The sequence below is a fragment of the Nerophis lumbriciformis genome, linkage group LG11, assembly GCF_033978685.3.
Source record: "Nerophis lumbriciformis linkage group LG11, RoL_Nlum_v2.1, whole genome shotgun sequence".
In the NCBI taxonomy this organism is placed as follows: domain Eukaryota; kingdom Metazoa; phylum Chordata; class Actinopteri; order Syngnathiformes; family Syngnathidae; genus Nerophis; species Nerophis lumbriciformis.
The window spans coordinates 9,422,878-9,441,212 of NC_084558.2; the positions used below are offsets into that span (position 1 = coordinate 9,422,878).

Consider the following 18,335-nt stretch of genomic DNA (forward strand, 5'->3'; position numbering starts at 1 on the left):
GAACTGCACTTTGCTTCGGCCATGATAGCAGTAATTGCACATAAACGTTCTTCTTCTTCATTTTGTTTTCTGGCGGCACTTAGGCGTAGGCATCGACTTCTGTCTTTTTAACAAATGAGGAAAGGGGGACTGACGTATGGCGTAAAGAAAGTCAGCACATTTGTAGTTTTTTGTGTGCAGGTTCCTGCCACCCTCCTCAGTGTTGCTAAGTGCCAGGGTGCTGGAGCCTTCCGTTCATTCTATTTAGAATTCTTAAATGCAAATCAAAAAAACAAATTTCGGACCCATCCATCCATACATTTTCTACCGCTTGTCCCTTTTGGGGTCGCGGGGGGTGCTGGAGCCTATCTCAGCTGCATTCAGGCGGAAGGCGGGGTACACCCTGGACAAGTCGCTACCTCATCACAGGGCCAACACACACTTCCTCCCAATTTCGGACCATTTTTTTTTAATTTTCATTCCTGAAACAAAAGTTGGACAACTATTTAATGGCACTTTTTTAAAACGACAAAACAACTGCTGAACAAAGACGTTACCGTTATGCTAAAAACATGCTAAACGCAAAGGAAAAGCTAAAATACTGCTTCCGGTTCAATTTGTCACCACATAGATAACCACGCATTTTTGCATTTTGGATGATTTTTTTTTTCCGATTTTTGTGGTTTATCCGGAAAAATAAAAATCCATAAAAATGAAAACCGCACAAAATCCAATTTTATGGCAATATTTTTGTGCAGGTTCCTGCCACCCTCCTCAGTGTTGCTAAGTGCCAGGGTGCTGGAGCCTTCCGTTCATTCTATTTAGAATTCTTAAATGCAAATCAAAAAAACAAATTTCGGACCCATCCATCCATACATTTTCTACCGCTTGTCCCTTTTGGGGTCGCGGGGGATGCTGGAGCCTATCTCAGCTGCATTCAGGCGGAAGGCGGTGTACACCCTGGACAAGTCGCTACCTCATCACAGGGCCAACACACACTTCCTCCCAATTTCGGACCATTTTTTTTTAATTTTCATTCCTGAAACAAAAGTTGGACAACTATTTAATGGCACTTTTTTAAAACGACAAAACAACTGCTGAACAAAGACGTTACCGTTATGCTAAAAACATGCTAAACGCAAAGGAAAAGCTAAAATACTGCTTCCGGTTCAATTTGTCACCACATAGATAACCACGCATTTTTGCATTTTGGATGATTTTTTTTTTCTCGATTTTTGTGGTTTATCCGGAAAAATAAAAATCCATAAAAATGAAAACCGCACAAAATCCAATTTTATGGCAATATTTTTATGAAAATCAACCCTTTTTTGTGTGTTTTAAAAACTGCCGTGTATTTAAAAAAATAAAAAAAACGGCTCTAATTTTATTTTTTGATTTGCGTTTCAGAATTGTAAATAGAATGAACGGAAGGTACACGGACCGCGATCTTATAACTTTTCATTTTCCAACGAATTGAGTCCCTGCTGCACTTACGTAAAAGTCCTTCCTACGCTACGGCGAAGTTACGCAAACTTTCTTCCAACGCTTCGCAATAAGCGCAAGAACAGGGACAAGACCATCGAAAATGATGGCCATATAACACCCACCTTTACGCTTGTAGCCTTCCGCCGGCACTACAAAAGGCTATATAATAGAATATGGTGCGCAATATTTATTTAAACTAACTACACGTTCAATATGAATATATGAAACCGACATATAACTTATAAATGTGCTGTAAATATACAACCAACAACACAAATACGTTGCACGACCTGCGGCAGAATATGCTTCACATCCACGCTGGGCCGGATCTCTACGCGGCAGCGCGGCGGATGCTACCTTCTGTCTTCTTCATGCGCGGATGTGTAAGAACATTTTGTGTTTTATCCTACATTGTGTGCACAAATGTCGTTTCACAAACGCATTTCTAATCTTGAAGGTTTGCGCGACACGTCCGTCTGTCCTCTGCGTTATCTCGATTCATTTAAACGCAGCTTCACATGTTCTTAGTGGAGCGCCTTTCTTTCAGGAGCTAACTTCCGAGCTAACGGCAGCGAATGTTTATTTTTAAGTCGATCCGTAAACTTTGCCTCCTACATTGGAAACGCAGATGCATAAAGGTGTAACTACGTAAACAGCCAGATGCCGCGGAATGGTGTGTTTGGGCGCATTATTGAGGAATTCCACTGTAATGTGCAAATAATTGTGCTAGCTGGGGGCTTGCAGTGACGTCATCACAGTGCGCCGCGCCGTTGAAACATGTTTTGAATTCTACTTTCGTTTTCACCCCCAAAAACTTTGAATGTATTCGAGCTCAGGCCTTTGATCGCTGCAACCTGAACGTCTTCCAACACTTTACCCAAAATGTTGTACATTGCTTGAAGTTTTAGTTTTTTTAATCATTATTTTCTTTTATGCAGTGGAGCTGAGGTGGTTGCAGCCCACAGCCTGCAACTATTTTCTCTTTTGCTCAGTCTGATCTGGCTGCCACGATGGCATTCGTGCCGGCTCCCAGCCCCACAGTGGTGGACCAGACCACTCTGATGAAGAAGTACCTGCAATTCGTGGCAGCTCTCACCGACGCAAACACACGTATGTTCAGATCTAACCTAACCATTTGTTATGGCTGTTTGCACCAATGTTTAGCATGGGCAACATGATGAGGGCGATACGCTTTAGTCCAGTGAAAGGTACATGTGTGTGTCTGTGTGTTTGTGTGTGTGAGAGAGAGAGAGAGTGTGTGTGTTTCCTGTACCTTTTGATCAAACTGGCAATGAAAGTAAAACTGATAAGATCTGACTAGTCCCTGCTAAGCATATGCTAAGCATAAGGAAATTAAAATAAAACCGCTTGTCCCGTAACCTGCCACTGTGTCCCTTGTCTTCCAGCTGATGAGACCAAACTCAAGATGATGCAGGAGGTCAGCGAGAACTTTGAGGTGAGTTTGCCATATTTTCTAAAGAAGCGGTAATAGTCTCTAAAGGAGCCTACGGTTTGCCATTTCAGAACGTGACATCTTCGCCTCAATACTCCACCTTCTTGGAACACATCATTCCTCGCTTCCTCACCTTTCTTCAAGACGGAGAAGTGCAGTTCCTCCAAGAAAAGCCTACACAGGTGTGCATAATTTCACAACACACCAAGTACCGCCGTCCTGCAGCTGCAGATCAAGTGTTTACAATTATGATTTTTCACCCTTATACTTTCCATCATTGTAACTGAGCTACTGTGTTGAACAATTTCCCTTGTGGATCATTAAAGTTTGTCTAAGTCTAATAGAGTTGTACGGTATATTGGTACTAATAAAGTACCACTGTACAAAATAAAAAAAAGTTAAAAAAAAAGACTATACTGCCTTTGCAAAATATAGTTGTTTTTTTTTCATGCGCCGGATGGCGCTCTGAAAACACAATGGAGACAAAAGAGGGAGAATAGACATATTTTGGCTTCAAAACTAACAATAAAGGTGAAGCAATGCACTGCAGAGTAGGGCTGGACAATTCTTCAAAATGTTATATTGATTTTGATTATGTATGAAAGTAGAATTGTCTCACATCAACTTATATATATCGATATGATATTAATACATATGCATATATTAATAAATATACAAATAAAAATGTGATATACAAATAAATAAATAATTTGTATAAATAAACGCGTTTTTGTAAATATATTTTTGAGATTTGAAAATATATACAAATAAAATGTATTACGGTATTATAAAAATGTGACATACAAATACATCAAGAATTTGTATAAATAAACGTGTATTTGTAAATAAATTTTTGAGATTTTAATATAAATGTGCTTGATTTTGTATTTGTATTTGTATTTAATTAGCATATGTGGATCGCTTTTTCGCTTTTGTGTCAATGAGACATTCTTACCACAAACCAGATGCACAAATAAATGTGACCTACACACTCCCCTGAACAACCAGCAGAGGGCATCGCAGCCAGAGCGGTCTGGGTCACAGAGCATTATATGCATTATATGCAAAATGCCCGGAGTTCTCTGCACAAAAACAATCCACGTCTTTACAGAGAGAACGCACAACGGGCCTGAGCTAGCTAACGTTAGCGTTGTATTAGCTAATGCTAATTATCCAGTTAATCTGAAAGACCGTGCTAGCTGCTTATTTTATTGTATCAATGCCGTTTAATGACCTTGTCCCGATGTAGATACTGATCTCTTATCAGTGCAATGTGTGTCAAATCATCCCAAAAGTCATGACGTAATATGACCCTCCCTAGTGTGCCTCTGATTGGCTCGCCAGTGTCTGACCATGTCTGTGACCCAGACCGCTCTGGCTGCAGTGCCCTCTGCTGGTTGTTCAGGGGAGTGTGTTGGTCACATTTATTTGTGCATCTGGTTTGTGGTAGGAATGTCTCATCGACACAAAACCAAAAAAGCCATCCACATATGCAAATTCAAAACAAATACAAAATCAAGCATATTTATATTCAAATCTCAAAAATATCTTTACAAATACACGTTTATTTATACAAATATGCGCCACATCCGGTCTGACTGCGCTAACAATAAAAATATTTTAAAAAGTATCTTACACAGGCATCATGTAGCTAAAACACTTATTGATACATTTACAAAACGACTGGGGTTTGACTTAAAATACTGGTCCAAAGATATATTGCACCAATAAATGTGAACATTTTTGCTTTGAATTAACAAACATTTTATCAATTTTAATTTATGACATTGAAAGCACACACATTTTGTTGTGGTAAAATAAGTGTAAAATATAAAAAACTGAAAATTTAAACGGAAAAACTGAATTTTATTGTTTTTTATATTGCTATTGTTTTTTATTTGTATTTTTATGTTATCACAATTATTATCATTTTACTTGTTGTGGTTTATTTGTTACAAATGTATATTCGTTGTTCTTTTGGGCTATGTTTAAAGTTGAGTTTTGGAGGTAAAGTAAATAAAAACATTTCAAATAATGAATAATTGTGTTATTAATTGTGATTTCAATATACATTTTTAAACATTTGATTATTGTTTTTAATATAATCATCCAGCCCTACTGCAGAGTCCTAGCTAGCTAGCGGCTAATGTTTGTCCACAGTGTTTTAGCTACTCCTAAATCTCAAATCCTTGCCTCCACGGCGACAAATAAGCTAAGTTTCTTACAAGTATCATCCCTGCAGGACTAGGAATAGCTAAACATGCTTCACTGCACACCGTAGGAGGATACAATAGTTAACCGCTAAAAGCAAGCTAGCGCTCCTGATTGTAAACAAATAGGTGGATCTATACAAATATCGACTGTAACGATACCAAGTACAAGAGCCGCACATAGTCGTTACTACAATGATTACATCAATGTTTTTACCTATCACAAAATCTTTTGCAATTTTTGTTATTGTTTACAAACTCAGGAAATAGGTCCCTGGACATAAGAAGACTTTTGCAACAATTTGGTATTGAATCGATACCCAAATGTATCACCCAAAACCATCTAAACAACAGAAGAATAAGGGCTTATTACTATTTGATAGAACATTTTACAACAGAAAGTAACCAGATATCAACTGTAAATGAACAAGTAGATTAATAATCCATCCATTCATCCATTTTTGACTGCTTGTCCCTCATAATTTTGGCAAAATCGGTAATGACACAATATGTTACTGCACACGTCAGCAGCAAGGGAGCCTTTAAAAGCCATTTGCTTTCTTACTACTAAAAGGAAGTTGTCCAGTATGTTCACTGGTATTTAATGCCATTTTTTTCAGTGTTCTAAAATTGGTCTTTGAGTGCAATAAGAAACATACCGTATTTTCCGCACCATAAGCCGCCCTGGGTTATAAGCCGCGCCTTCAATGAACGGCATATTTCAAAACTTTGTCCACCTATAAGCCGCCCCGTGTTATAAGCCGCATCTAACTGCGCTAAAGGGAATGTCAAAAAAACAGTCAGATAGGTCAGTCAAACTTTAATAATATATTAAAAACCAGCGTTCTAACAACTCTGTTCACTCCCAAAATGTACGGTAATGTGCAAATGTGCAATCACAAACATAGTAAAATTCAAAATAGTGCAGAGCAATAGCAACATAATGTTGCTCGAACGTTAATGTCACAACACACAAAATAAACATAACGCTCACTTTCTGAAGTTATTCTTCATTCATAAATCCCTCGAATTCTTCTCCTTCGGTGTCCGAATTAAAAAGTTGGGCGAATACGGGATCCAAAATGGCCGGCTCCGTCTCGTCGAAGTCATCGGAGTCAGTGTCGCTGTTGTCCAGCAGTTCTGTGAATCCTGCCTTCCGGAAAGCTCGGACCACAGTTGTGACCGAAATATCCGCCCAGGCATTTACGATCCACTGGCAGATGTTGGCGTATGTCGTCCGGCGCTGTCTCCCTGTCTTAGTGAAGGTGTGTTCGCCTTCGGTCATCCATTGTTCCCACGCCGTTCGCAGTCGTGCTTTAAATGCCCTGTTGACACCAATATCGAGCGGTTGGAGTTCTTTGGTTAATCCACCCGGAATGACGGCGAGTGTTGTATTTGTGTGCTTCACTTGTTTTTTGACACCATCTGTGATGTAAGTTTAAATTCTGCGTTATACGCGTGTCGCTTAGTAGGAGCCATTTTGTGGTCTTTACAGATGTAAACACACAAAGGAAATTAAACGTAATACCCGCGCGCTTCTTCTTCTACGGGGGCGGGTGGTTGCTTACCGTAGAAGAAGAAGCGCTTCCTCTTCTACGGGGGCGGGTGCTTACCTTGGCAGTTGCTTACCATAGAAGAAGAAGCGCTTCCTCTTCTACGGGGAAAAAAGATGGCGGCTGTTTACCGTAGTTGCGAGACCGAAACTTTATGAAAATAAATATTTATATTAATCCATATATAAGGCGCACCGGGTTATAAGCCGCACTGTCAGCTTTTGTGAAAATTTGTGGTTTTTAGGTGCGGCTTATAGTGCGGAAAATACGGTATGTTTAATGTATCATACGATTTTCCGTCAAAATAAAGCCAATAATGAATTTTTTTTTTTAAATACCGGTGTATGAAACGATATTTTGGACAACACAAGTCTGAAATTGTGTCTCTTGTTGCAGCAACTGAGGAAGTTGGTGTTGGAAATCATCCACCGCATCCCCACTAATGAACATCTTCGACCACACACCAAAAACATCTTGTCTGTGATGTTCCGTTTCCTGGAGGTATGGGTCCTGGGAGAGCCTTTCAAAGCGTCACACACTTTTTTTATACATTTGCAGATGTGATTGGTCAACTCAGCCAATTCTAAATCTTACTAAATGGAAAATGTTGTGAATATTGGTGTTTTTTTTCCTCTTCACAATGTCTTTTTTTTTCCAGATTGAAAGCGAGGAAAACGTGCTAATATGTCTTCGCATTATAATTGAGCTGCACAAGCAATTCCGTCCCCCAATCTCACAGGAGGTGAGTTTCTTGGCTTGAATTGCTTATTATTGATAACATCATCATCATCATCTTAATAATCAACATTCATAGATTCTTGTATGCCTTTACAACATGAATGAGTAACAATAATCAGGGTACCCACTGGGTTTTAAAAAGTCTTTAAAAGTCTTAAATGCAATAATTTGAATTTAAGTCCTTAAATTGTCTTCAATGCTATTAAAATCTCGTAAAAAATCATATATCCCTTAGAGTTTATTGGGGACTTTTATGTCCTTTTGAGGTCAATTTTTGCTCTGGTTTTGGCCGTAACTTTGGTTTTGGTACTTCGAATCGAGTAATTTTTAGTCATAGGGTTTTGGTCAGTTTTAATTTTAATATTTAATTTCAAATACTATGCTTTTTCAACAATACACTGGGAATTCATTTCAGTCTAATAGAGTAGCGAAAGGACGTTAAAGTCCTCAAGGAGTTGAGAGTGTATAAAAATATTTTGGATTCATATTTTCATATTCGGTACTATACCGCCTCTAAAAAGTACCGTCGATACTACTATTATTACATCAATATTTTTTAGCATCACAAAATCTTCTTTCGTTTATTTTAAATTGATATTATGTTTATAAACTCAGGAAATATTTCCCTGGACACATGAGGACTTAAATTATGACCATTGTTGATCCTGTAACGACTTGGTATCGGATTGATACCCAAATTTGTGGTATCATCCAAAACTAATGTAAAGCATCCAAACAACAGAAGAATAAGTGATTATTACATTTTAACAGAAGTGTAGATAGAACCTGTTAAACGAGAAAGTAAGCAGATATTAACAGTAAATGAACAAGTAGATTATTAATTCATTTTTTACCACTTGTCCTTAATAATGTTGACAAAATAATAGAATATAAATGACACAACATGTTACTGCATACGTCAGCAGCCAAATTAGGAGCCTTTGTTTGCTTACTTACTACTAAAAGACAAGTTGTCTTGTATGTTCACTATTTTATTTCAGGACAAACTTGCAATAAGAAACATATGTTTAATGTACCGTTAGATTGTTTGTTAAAATAAAGCCACTAATAAAAAAAATTGCGGTCCCCTTTTATTTAGAAACATTTCAAAATACATTTTGGTACCGGTACCAAAATATTGGTATCAGGACAACACTAGTTTGTTTGTTAGCATTGTATTTGCAAAATAAATCACTAAAAGCAGGTGAAAATGTGTTTAAGATTAACTATATACCATATACAAAATGAGCTGATTACATGTCTTTTGCGCAGACGGTAGTAATGTAGAATGTTTCTGTGTTTGCTCAAATCTGACAGCTGCAACACTGCAACAGTTACCAATATGTTTTAGCAGAGGTGCGAACTGTACCTTTCACATTTGATATATTGTACCTTCCTCCACCATGGCCGCCTTTTTGGTTGTTACATGAAAACACTCGATGTGAAGCACCTTCTGCAAGAACACTTTAGAACAGTGATTCTCAAACTGTGGTAAGACAAAGAAGTCTGTAAATATGTACTGTATGGAGTATAATTGTTGTTTATGCATTGTGTGTAATGTTACAGTGGCCAAAAATATTAAATACACTTTTTAAATAAAACCGCTGCCTTTTTTAATGAATACAGGCCTACTACGCTACTGTATTTTATTGTTGGTCATTGTGATGATGTGTGGCGGGCCAAGTGTTTTCTGAGATGGTACTTGGTGAAAAACGTTTGCGAACCACTACTTTAGAACCTAGGGTATGAAGTCATTGCAATTCAAGGGCAAATCCGAGAAATAGCTTAAAATGATAGCCAATATTTGCTCATTTTAATTAGGTTAAGCATTTTGTTTTCCGATGTGAAAGAACAGTGAATTAATACTTACAATTAATTCTGGGCCCCAAAGTTTTCTTTATGTCTTTGTACTTTTTGTCAGTTTGGAGTGGAAATGGACTTTAATTTGATTTATTGTGGTCTTAAAAAGTCTTAAAGTGGACTTGTTGATACCTACACAGACTCTGAATAATACTATAATGTTCATTTTGCACCCTGGTAAAGTGAACACTACAATATTTAACAACATTTTAACAACTATATAACATCACAATGTACTCTGTTTAGATTCATCACTTCCTGGACTTTGTGAAGCTGATTTACAAAGATCTCCCTAAAGTTGTAGTAAGTATCTGCTCTGTTTGTATTTTAATTGGGATTTTCATTAAGCAACAACTCTGCACCTTTTTCTAATAATGAATTTGTGTTTTCGCCTACAAGGACAGGTACTTTGAAAACCCTCAGGTGATAGCGGAGAACACGGTTCCCTCCCCGCAAATGGTGGGGATGATCACTTCCGTGTTGGTAAAAACTGCACCCGAGAGAGAGGACAGTGAAACCAGAACGGTACCTCAAACTTTGGTTTCTACCGCCTGTAACCACCAGGTGGCAGCAGTGCTCCACATTAACAGACCCATTGCAATTCATATCGTTCTAATTAGATTAACTCATTTGTACTTTTTGTTATATGATTTAAGATAATACAATATTGACTGCTACTTTTTTTTTTTTGAGCATAATAATGGCTAGGAAAAAAACACTAACTTTAACACTGTTTATGCCTGATATGTTCAAAACACGCAATGAGTACCGTAATAAATACAATACAAAGGTGAACGTGGTAATGCATTTAGTTTTTATTCATTTTCCTAATTTCATGAAATGTTTGAAATTGACAAACTGCTCTACAAGCTGTGAAAAGAACACAACCTCACTTACCTGTTTTTGCTCGAGGCAGCGGCTTGTAATTTGTACATGCCGATTGAAATGTTGACAAGTGTGCAACTAATGTGACCACGTCATCAGACGTAATCTTGTTCTTGACTTTGCCTCTGCCTGCAGCACACCATCATCCCACGAGGTTCTTTGTCTCTCAAAGTGCTGGCGGAGCTGCCACTCATTGTGGTGCTGATGTATCAGGTGAGAGAAACGTTCCCTCATCCTCCCACTCAGTTAAGTAGAATAAAGTGTCACTGTTAAATAATATTTGATTTATAAGGTAATGGAAATACAGTGGCTCTGGAAAATGTTTAAAAATGTAAATAAGTACATAAAAATGCTGCAAATACTTAAGTACATGTTCGGGATGTGCCGATCAATATCGGCCGAATATTGTGAAAAAGTATGTTATCACCATTGCAGATTAATGCCTTTTAATGCAATCACAAACGTCGATCCCCTCTGGCTGATACTGTATTTATTTTTAGTCCCCTGACTGACAAGCGACTAGCAGCTAAGTTATGTGTCTCCATACTCGGTGGAGCTGCTCCCCTAAGCTAAATATAATCACCTCTATTACGGCAAATAAACTGCATCTCTTGGTATCTTGAGTATCATTATCAAGTAGCATTATCACTGGAAGACAAGGCTAAACATGTTACACACCGGGAGCAAGCCAGGAGCAGACATCCTAACAGCTAAACTAAGAACTAAGCTAGCTTTGAACAACACCAAGAAATAAGTGTTTGGTAAAGTTTCAGAATTGCAGATGGGACCACTTTATTGATATTAACAGGAAAATAACAAGTAGATTAATACGAATCTAGAACACCTCTGTCTGGCCCACCACATGATTTTATGTGGCCTGCCACATCATTTGATTTAGTCCACCACATAATTTGCTGTAGTCCGTCGCATCATTTAATGTCCGCCACGTCATTTAATGTGCTCCGTCATGTTAGTCAATGAGGTTGGTCGTGTCATTTAATCTGGCTCACCATGTCATTCAACGTGGTTTGGCATATCATTTAAAGTGGTCGTCACCTCATTTAAATTGGCCCTTCATGTTATTTAAGGTGGTCCGCCACGTCATGTAATTCAATGCCACATCATTTCATGCAGACCGCCACATCAATTAAAGTGGCCATCTGAGGGCAGCCATAATTGCGATGTGGCCCTCAATAAAAAGAGAGTTTGACACCACTTGCCTAGAGGAGAATAGAACAACAACTGTAGGTGTGTCAGCAATGTGACAGTCCGTACACGACGTGTAAGAGAAAGGCAAATCGATCCATAAATTGGTAGCGTCGATACCAAGGGTTGCACCAGTATTTGATCGATATTTATTTTCTTAGAACACATTTTTGTAGTTTTGGTTAATGTTTACAAACTTATTGAACACAGGAGGAATTTCAGGGCAAAATCCTAGGGATTCAAAATAATAGTTTAGAGTAGTTTTTGCTTTTGTTTAGTTATTGTGTACTATTGTCTTTGTTTTGATCAAACAATTGTATGTAACACAAGAGAATAAGGAACACGTTGAAATTGTTGAATTGTCAATAGGATTTATCATACATACATTTTAAAAATTACAGTTAGTACATGTGATTGGTATTGGAGAATTTGTATCGGAATCTGCAACATAAATACCTTGTTCGTAACATCGCTAGTATATCGGATTTCTTAGATTTATTAATTTCTAATACTTTTGTACACATTTAAAAAAAAAACATTTTATGTTGTCTTTATGGGGGTGATTTGTGTTGATTTTTGGGGTCTTTTTTTAATTCAATTTTGGAGCTAGGCTGCCACATAAAATGTGGAAAAAATAAAATACTTTCGAAGTGATTTGTGCAATTGCTGCTTAAAAAAAGTATTGGCACAGCACACTTAACGGACTTATTTGCATTTTTTCAGTAATTGGATGTCAGGAGAGGGGTGGCTGCATAAAATGTTATCATATCCACACTAAAAGCACATATTCGTATATTGGATCCGAAAATAAAAACACCTTATCTGTAATTGTGTGGGCGTGCTGCAATGAAGAGTGGTTCTTTGTTTTCTGCCTCCACAGCTCTACAAGCTGAATATTCACAATGTGGTGTCGGAGTTTGTGCCACTCATCATGAGCACTATCATGCTGCAGGTGTCTCCACAGGCCAGGTAAGATCCATTTGCTTAAACAGAAACGTACCAGCCCCACTAACTAAATTCATTTTCATTTTTATGGCCTTTCAGAATGAGATTGGGCACTCTTTTAATAGAATAGTCCCCACTCTTACACACACACACACACACACACACACACCCACACACTTCTTTCATCACTCTTTCCCGGCAGTACTTTTTTTGATGGTGTTGCTCAAGATGGTCACGTTCCATTTAGGGAAGTTAAAATAGGAGAAATTGGCTTAGCGGGAGGTGGAATTTGCGAGTAGGAAGATGGGTGTATTAGCCTTTCAGGACAGGGGGGAAATGGAGCAGAGTTAATTAAGGAAAAACAAACCTCGGGATTCTCTGGCAGGTATGGAGGATGTTTTTGTGAGAGTCGCACAACACAAACAGCTGCCACACAAATAAACAAACCATGCATGTAGAATTAAGTCCCCATATGTAGACCCACATTTCACCCTCCATTAATTGTCACCTACTGCAGGCATTGTCTCTATGATGCTAAATCACTTGTGTGCCCTTTTTTCTTGTTTCCTTTGCAGGCAGCACAAGCTTTATAACAAGGAGCTGTATGCAGACTTTATTGCTGCACAGATCAAGACGCTCTCATTTTTGGCCTACATCATCCGAATTTACCAGGTACACTTGTTTGATGAGTTTGACATTCATTTTCTTCTAAAGTACGGAGAACCATACTTTAAAAGACAAACATCACTGCAATACAAGCCTTTTCACTTCTTCCTATCCAGCACTTCACGTTTCTGCAAATGTTGTATTGTATACGTGATGTCATGTAATTTGTAATGAGATTCTAAACGTCATCCATACATTTAAAGACGCATCTTTTTTTGTTATTGTTCATTATTAGTATTACCATTTCATCTTTTTCTCATCACATGATGCATTAGCTCTATTTATCCATGTTTTTTGGTGGCCATATAAACAGCCATGTTCAGTGGGTTGCCTGCGCGTCCTTCAATAGATGGCAGTCACACATAAGAGATACGTGTTTACTCCAAATTGACACCTGTTTAATAAATGACGCTAGCAAGTACCTGTCAGCAAGCAACACCAAAACTTTAATGTTTAATTGAGAATATAGAACATTATACACAGTGCTCAAAATCTGTCAAAATGGTTTAATACGACTTTGGTAAGCCTCAAAGCGTGGAGCATTACGGCTACTGTAGTAGGACCTACTTCACTTCAACATACAGGTATTATTATGGTGTGTGTACAAGGACCCAAATGGCACGCATTAGGAGATATTTTATCTGATGTTTTGTTCCTCAATATTATGCAAAACCAACTTTTCTTACCTATTGGTTGTATTCCGTCATGTGACTTTTGTAAATCAAGTGGTGGACAACCAAACCAATATGGCTACTGCAGGCGGCACCTCATGGCCATAAGACGTAACTGCACTTTTTGTCCATATAGATACAAATAGTGTTCATGTATGAGATCTAGGGCTGCCAATTATGGCCAAAGTAATAATTAAGATTATTGTTATCAATATTGAAATCATGATTACTGATTGTCAGGTAAAACAGTGTTGGGGTGTGAACGTAATACCATCATGTCATTTGTAATGTCTAATAAAAAGGCTATAGATAAACATTAACCATACATCTAAAGACAAATATTAGTTTTGTAATTAATTAATAATATCAGCTTTTTGTCATTGCATGATGCCTTCATCTCTATTTTTACATTTTGATAGAGGGAGTTTTTTTTGTATTATTATTATTTTTAAGTTATGTGCATTCATATGTACATGTAAATGCTATATCGGGACAAATCCATTAAGAGTTTGAGCAGAAATATGTCATATAGGAATTAATTATGCATAACAAAACATTAACAAAAAGCAGTCACATGAATTATTTTTTAAGTAATACCTTTGTGAGAGCGATGAGGTGGCGACTTGTCTAGGGTGTACCCCGCCTTCCGCCCGAATGCAGCTGAGATAGGCTCCAGCACCCCCCACGACCCCGAAAGGGACAAGCGGTAGAAAATGGATGGATGGATGCCTTTGTGACATTAAAAAACACAAGCAATGTAAAAAAAACATGGCGTTTACTTTTTGATATCAAAATAACACACAAAGTAGTTTGGCTAATGAAGATGAAGTCTAATAAACAAGCTTTGTTTTTCTCCAACGCCTCCTTGTGGGTCAGTACAACAGTTTGGCCAGCAAAAATAAAGAGGAGTGACACCTCTCACATCGAATTCACAATCTGAGCCTTCGTTCAGTTCCATGAGATGACAAAACATTTTAGCCTGTATTGATGTTATTTGAACACTAATACAGTTTGCAGTTAAATAAAGGACGAGTGAACATCCCAGTAAACAAACTAAAGACTTTATAAACAAGTTCTGACAACGTTCACTACACATCTTCTGATATATTTTTCCTCACCTCATTAACTCTCAGTCACAGCAGTTGATGGACGCTGTATTGAGAAAATAAAAGCAACATCAAATAGGTTTTGTCCTTTGCTGTATACTTTTAGTGTGGGGACAAGTGCGTCTGTCTCCAATATTGTCCACACTTGTCTATCTAAAACACAGCAGTGCGCTCTTAAGCCCACGCCAGAAAACGAGGGAAAATTACGTTAAACCAAGCGCTTGGCTCCGTTTACTCCGAGGGGAAATCTCCCGAGCAAAGTCTGTGTAGTTAGTCCGCCATGGTTATCAAGACAAATGACGCTAGTGCACATGCGCCTGACTTTGTTTTGCCTAAAATGCATTAATAAATGACGGGTTTTCGGTCATTAAAAAATTAGACGCTAATACTAACCGTCCGGATTTTATCGCAAATTATCATTATACCGCTTACCATTACATCCCTACTCCATTAACAAGTAAAAAATCAAGGGCGGTCACAGCATGTTCTTGCTGCAGCTGTTCTGTCATTATCTTACATTATCAAAAAAAAGATTTGTCGAGTAATCTCAAGGAATATCCGTCGGTCGTGTCCCTAGACATCAAACTATCTGGTGCTCAAGACATCATTCTACACAATAAAACAAATGAAAACTTTGGAAAACCATGGAGGTCTACAACTTATTTGTGGGTGGCTAGGTCAAGGACTCAAGGATAATGGTATCAAAACTCTCCTAAATAAGTCATGCATGGTTTTTGCTCAAGTAAGGTTGCATTTCATGATTTAACTTGGCGTCTACAACCATGTTTGTTGCACGCGCCGTTACGAGTACACGTTTTCCCCCGTTTTAATGAAAATATAACTATAGATTTTAACATTGTGTAAGTGCTGAAAACTTGATTTATGATTGCTGCCTTTGGTAAATGCTTAACTCTTTTAAGTTTTTCTCACATTTTGATTCATTTTATTTTGACTCGCCGAGTTGGTGAATTACGAAACATTTGTTGCAAAAATGTCTTTTAAGAACTCAAAAACAATATAATACTCAAATGGCCAAATACTAAACGTTAAAAGTATATCAAACAAACCTTTAACGAAGTGATCACTGCAAACTTGTGCGTTCTTCAACTATGCTCCCTTTGTCTGGAGTGTGTGACACGTTTCTCGTCGTTTTTTGTAAAATGTTGGACTTTTTTTGCCCTTCTTAATTACCTCTCGAGCAACTCTGAAAAAACTTTTATCCTTTTTGCAATTTGTCCTATTCCAACAGCCTAAAACAATGCAAGCATAGGGTATTTTTCTTAATGCTAGAATGCTATGACAAAAGACCCTCGCTGGTCCACCACTTCGAGTCTAACATAGTTAATGAGCGGGACATGACGTCCGGTGAATACAACTTCTTGGTACCTGCTGATGTGTATTTAGGTTTTGCATAAGTCCCGAAAATTTGTGCGCATCTGCCATTGTAGTCCGCGCCGAAGCTATAGTCAATAAGATCCTTCTTTTTCTCTATTCTCTTATTGTGGGGCATTCATCCTCCACTGTTGCCATTTCTAATACAAAGTAGCGTACAGTTCTAACTTATATCTGTCAGCAGACTTGCTATGGAAGTGCTAAAAACTACCAGTACAACATGGCTGACGGAGAGAAGACGCTGTCGATGTGGAGCCACGTAAAAAGACCACCTACAAAACAGCGCATTCTGAAGAGATGGTCAGAAAGCGACTTGAAGATGTTCTATAAAACATAATCTATGAAACAAATTTGACCAAAGAACCACAATTACATGTTATGTAGACCACAAGGAAGTGTTTTAAATGTAGAAAAAAATCATGATATGATCTATATTACATATCACAAATTTCCTACTGTAAAAAAGACTGCAAAAGACAATTTTCAGAGGCATCCAAAATTGCTTGCAAGCTCACGCTCAAATGCATGAACCTTATGATTTGACACTTTGGCATTGTTTAACATGACTATAAGTTATGAGGAAAAGGTCATCATAGGTCACCTTTAAAAAATATATATGTATAATTTTGTCTAAAATATATTTTTCTAAAAGCAGGTCTTGAAAAAGTAGTGTCAGGGTTGTCCTATGTTTGGGTAAATATGATGATGATAATAATATTTTTTCTGCTGCTGTAACATGTAGTCTGTACTTGCAATGCAAATCTACAACCTGATGACATCCTGTGTAAAAACGATATCAAACAAAATGAGCATTTTTGAATGATTTTCCATTTATTCGTTTAAGCTGACTGGTTGTTGCACAATTAGTTTTGCATTTAGTCATACACTGCTACTGCCTTTGTGTGTGTGTGTCCCTGTCAGGAGCTGGTAGGAAAGTACTCCCAGCAGATGGTGAAGGGCATGCTGCAGCTGCTTACCAACTGCCCCTCAGAGACGGCTCACCTCCGCAAGGAGCTTCTCATCGCGGCCAAACATATTCTCACAACTGACCTGCGCAGCCGTATGTTTGCACACAAACACGCACGCGCACGTACGCACACACAACCTGCAAATGTATTTTATGTAGCGTGACATCTGGACGACACTTAACTTAAAGGCATATTGTAGTCAAAGGTGTTCTCTCTGGTATAAACTAGCCTGTAAAAGTTAAACAGATTTTTTTCCACATTTATTCAATGTGTTTGTACTGCTGCCAAAGACAGCTGTAAAATCTTTAGCCCCTTCATATCCATCAGGGGATTACTGAGATGCATTTTAAAGGATGACGAGAGTTGCTATTTGCTTACTACTGTTTCAGATGTCAGGACGTAAAGTATTTGCAAAGTCCACAAATGTACTGTATCTTTTTCTGTTGCAGAGTTTATACCGTGCATGGATAAACTTTTTGATGAGTCCATCCTCATTGGCTCTGGCTACACTGCTCGGGAAACTCTTCGGTAAGTTGAATGTGCTTAATTTTCAGTAATGCATCTTTATTTGGTGAATACGTGTCTCTTGGCTGGAAATGACATAAGGTAGTAGCAAAAGAGCTGAAATCATGTGTTAGCAAAAATGAAATTGTATTTTGTATGCTGTATGTAACCTATTTATAGACTATTTCAATACATGTCCCATGTTTTAGAAAAAAATAGCCAAAAATACTGAATTACAAATGTAAACGACAACCATTGGTGTGAATGAATGATTGGTTCTCACTTCTCTGTGAAGCGCTTTAAGTGTCTAGAAAAGCGCTATGTAAATCTAATCCATTATTATTATTATTATTATTATTATACAGTATATGGCCCGCAAGCTGAACCTTGCCCACCCCTTTACTATTTGCTCAAGTAGGGTTGCAGTTACCAGTGATGGGCAAACTACTTGGAAATTGTAGTAAGCCAAGCTACAAGTCACTCTCGGTTAAATGTGGATAAGCTATAGGGGATGCTATCCCCAGAGAATTATAGCAAACTGCACTACAAGCTACACGTCAAAAGTAGCTTGCTACATTAAAGCTACATTTAACGACATTTATATCTATTGGCCCACATGTATAATATCAATGTTAATGTAACTGAGAGTGTACAAATGGACCCAATAAGGGTCAATTACTATTAACTATCTGTCATTTAGCTGGGGACACCCTA

At 37.9% G+C, this 18,335-nt stretch overlaps 1 protein-coding gene across 1 annotated transcript in view; it reads left to right on the forward strand.

Annotated features, from left to right (window-relative positions):
* Positions 1–1,788: 1,788 nt before the first annotated feature.
* Positions 1,789–18,335, forward strand: part of trrap (transformation/transcription domain-associated protein) — a 160,084-nt gene continuing 143,537 nt past the window's right edge. Inside the window, exons 1-13 of the mRNA XM_061967445.1 lie at positions 1,789–1,847; positions 2,403–2,574; positions 2,871–2,920; positions 2,989–3,099; positions 7,077–7,181; positions 7,339–7,422; positions 9,525–9,581; positions 9,678–9,803; positions 10,299–10,376; positions 12,250–12,338; positions 12,890–12,986; positions 17,071–17,209; positions 17,567–17,645. Coding sequence (XP_061823429.1) covers positions 2,475–2,574; positions 2,871–2,920; positions 2,989–3,099; positions 7,077–7,181; positions 7,339–7,422; positions 9,525–9,581; positions 9,678–9,803; positions 10,299–10,376; positions 12,250–12,338; positions 12,890–12,986; positions 17,071–17,209; positions 17,567–17,645 — 1,115 coding nt within the window. The 5' untranslated portion in view covers positions 1,789–1,847; positions 2,403–2,474. The remainder of the gene's footprint in view (positions 1,848–2,402; positions 2,575–2,870; positions 2,921–2,988; positions 3,100–7,076; positions 7,182–7,338; positions 7,423–9,524; positions 9,582–9,677; positions 9,804–10,298; positions 10,377–12,249; positions 12,339–12,889; positions 12,987–17,070; positions 17,210–17,566; positions 17,646–18,335) is intronic.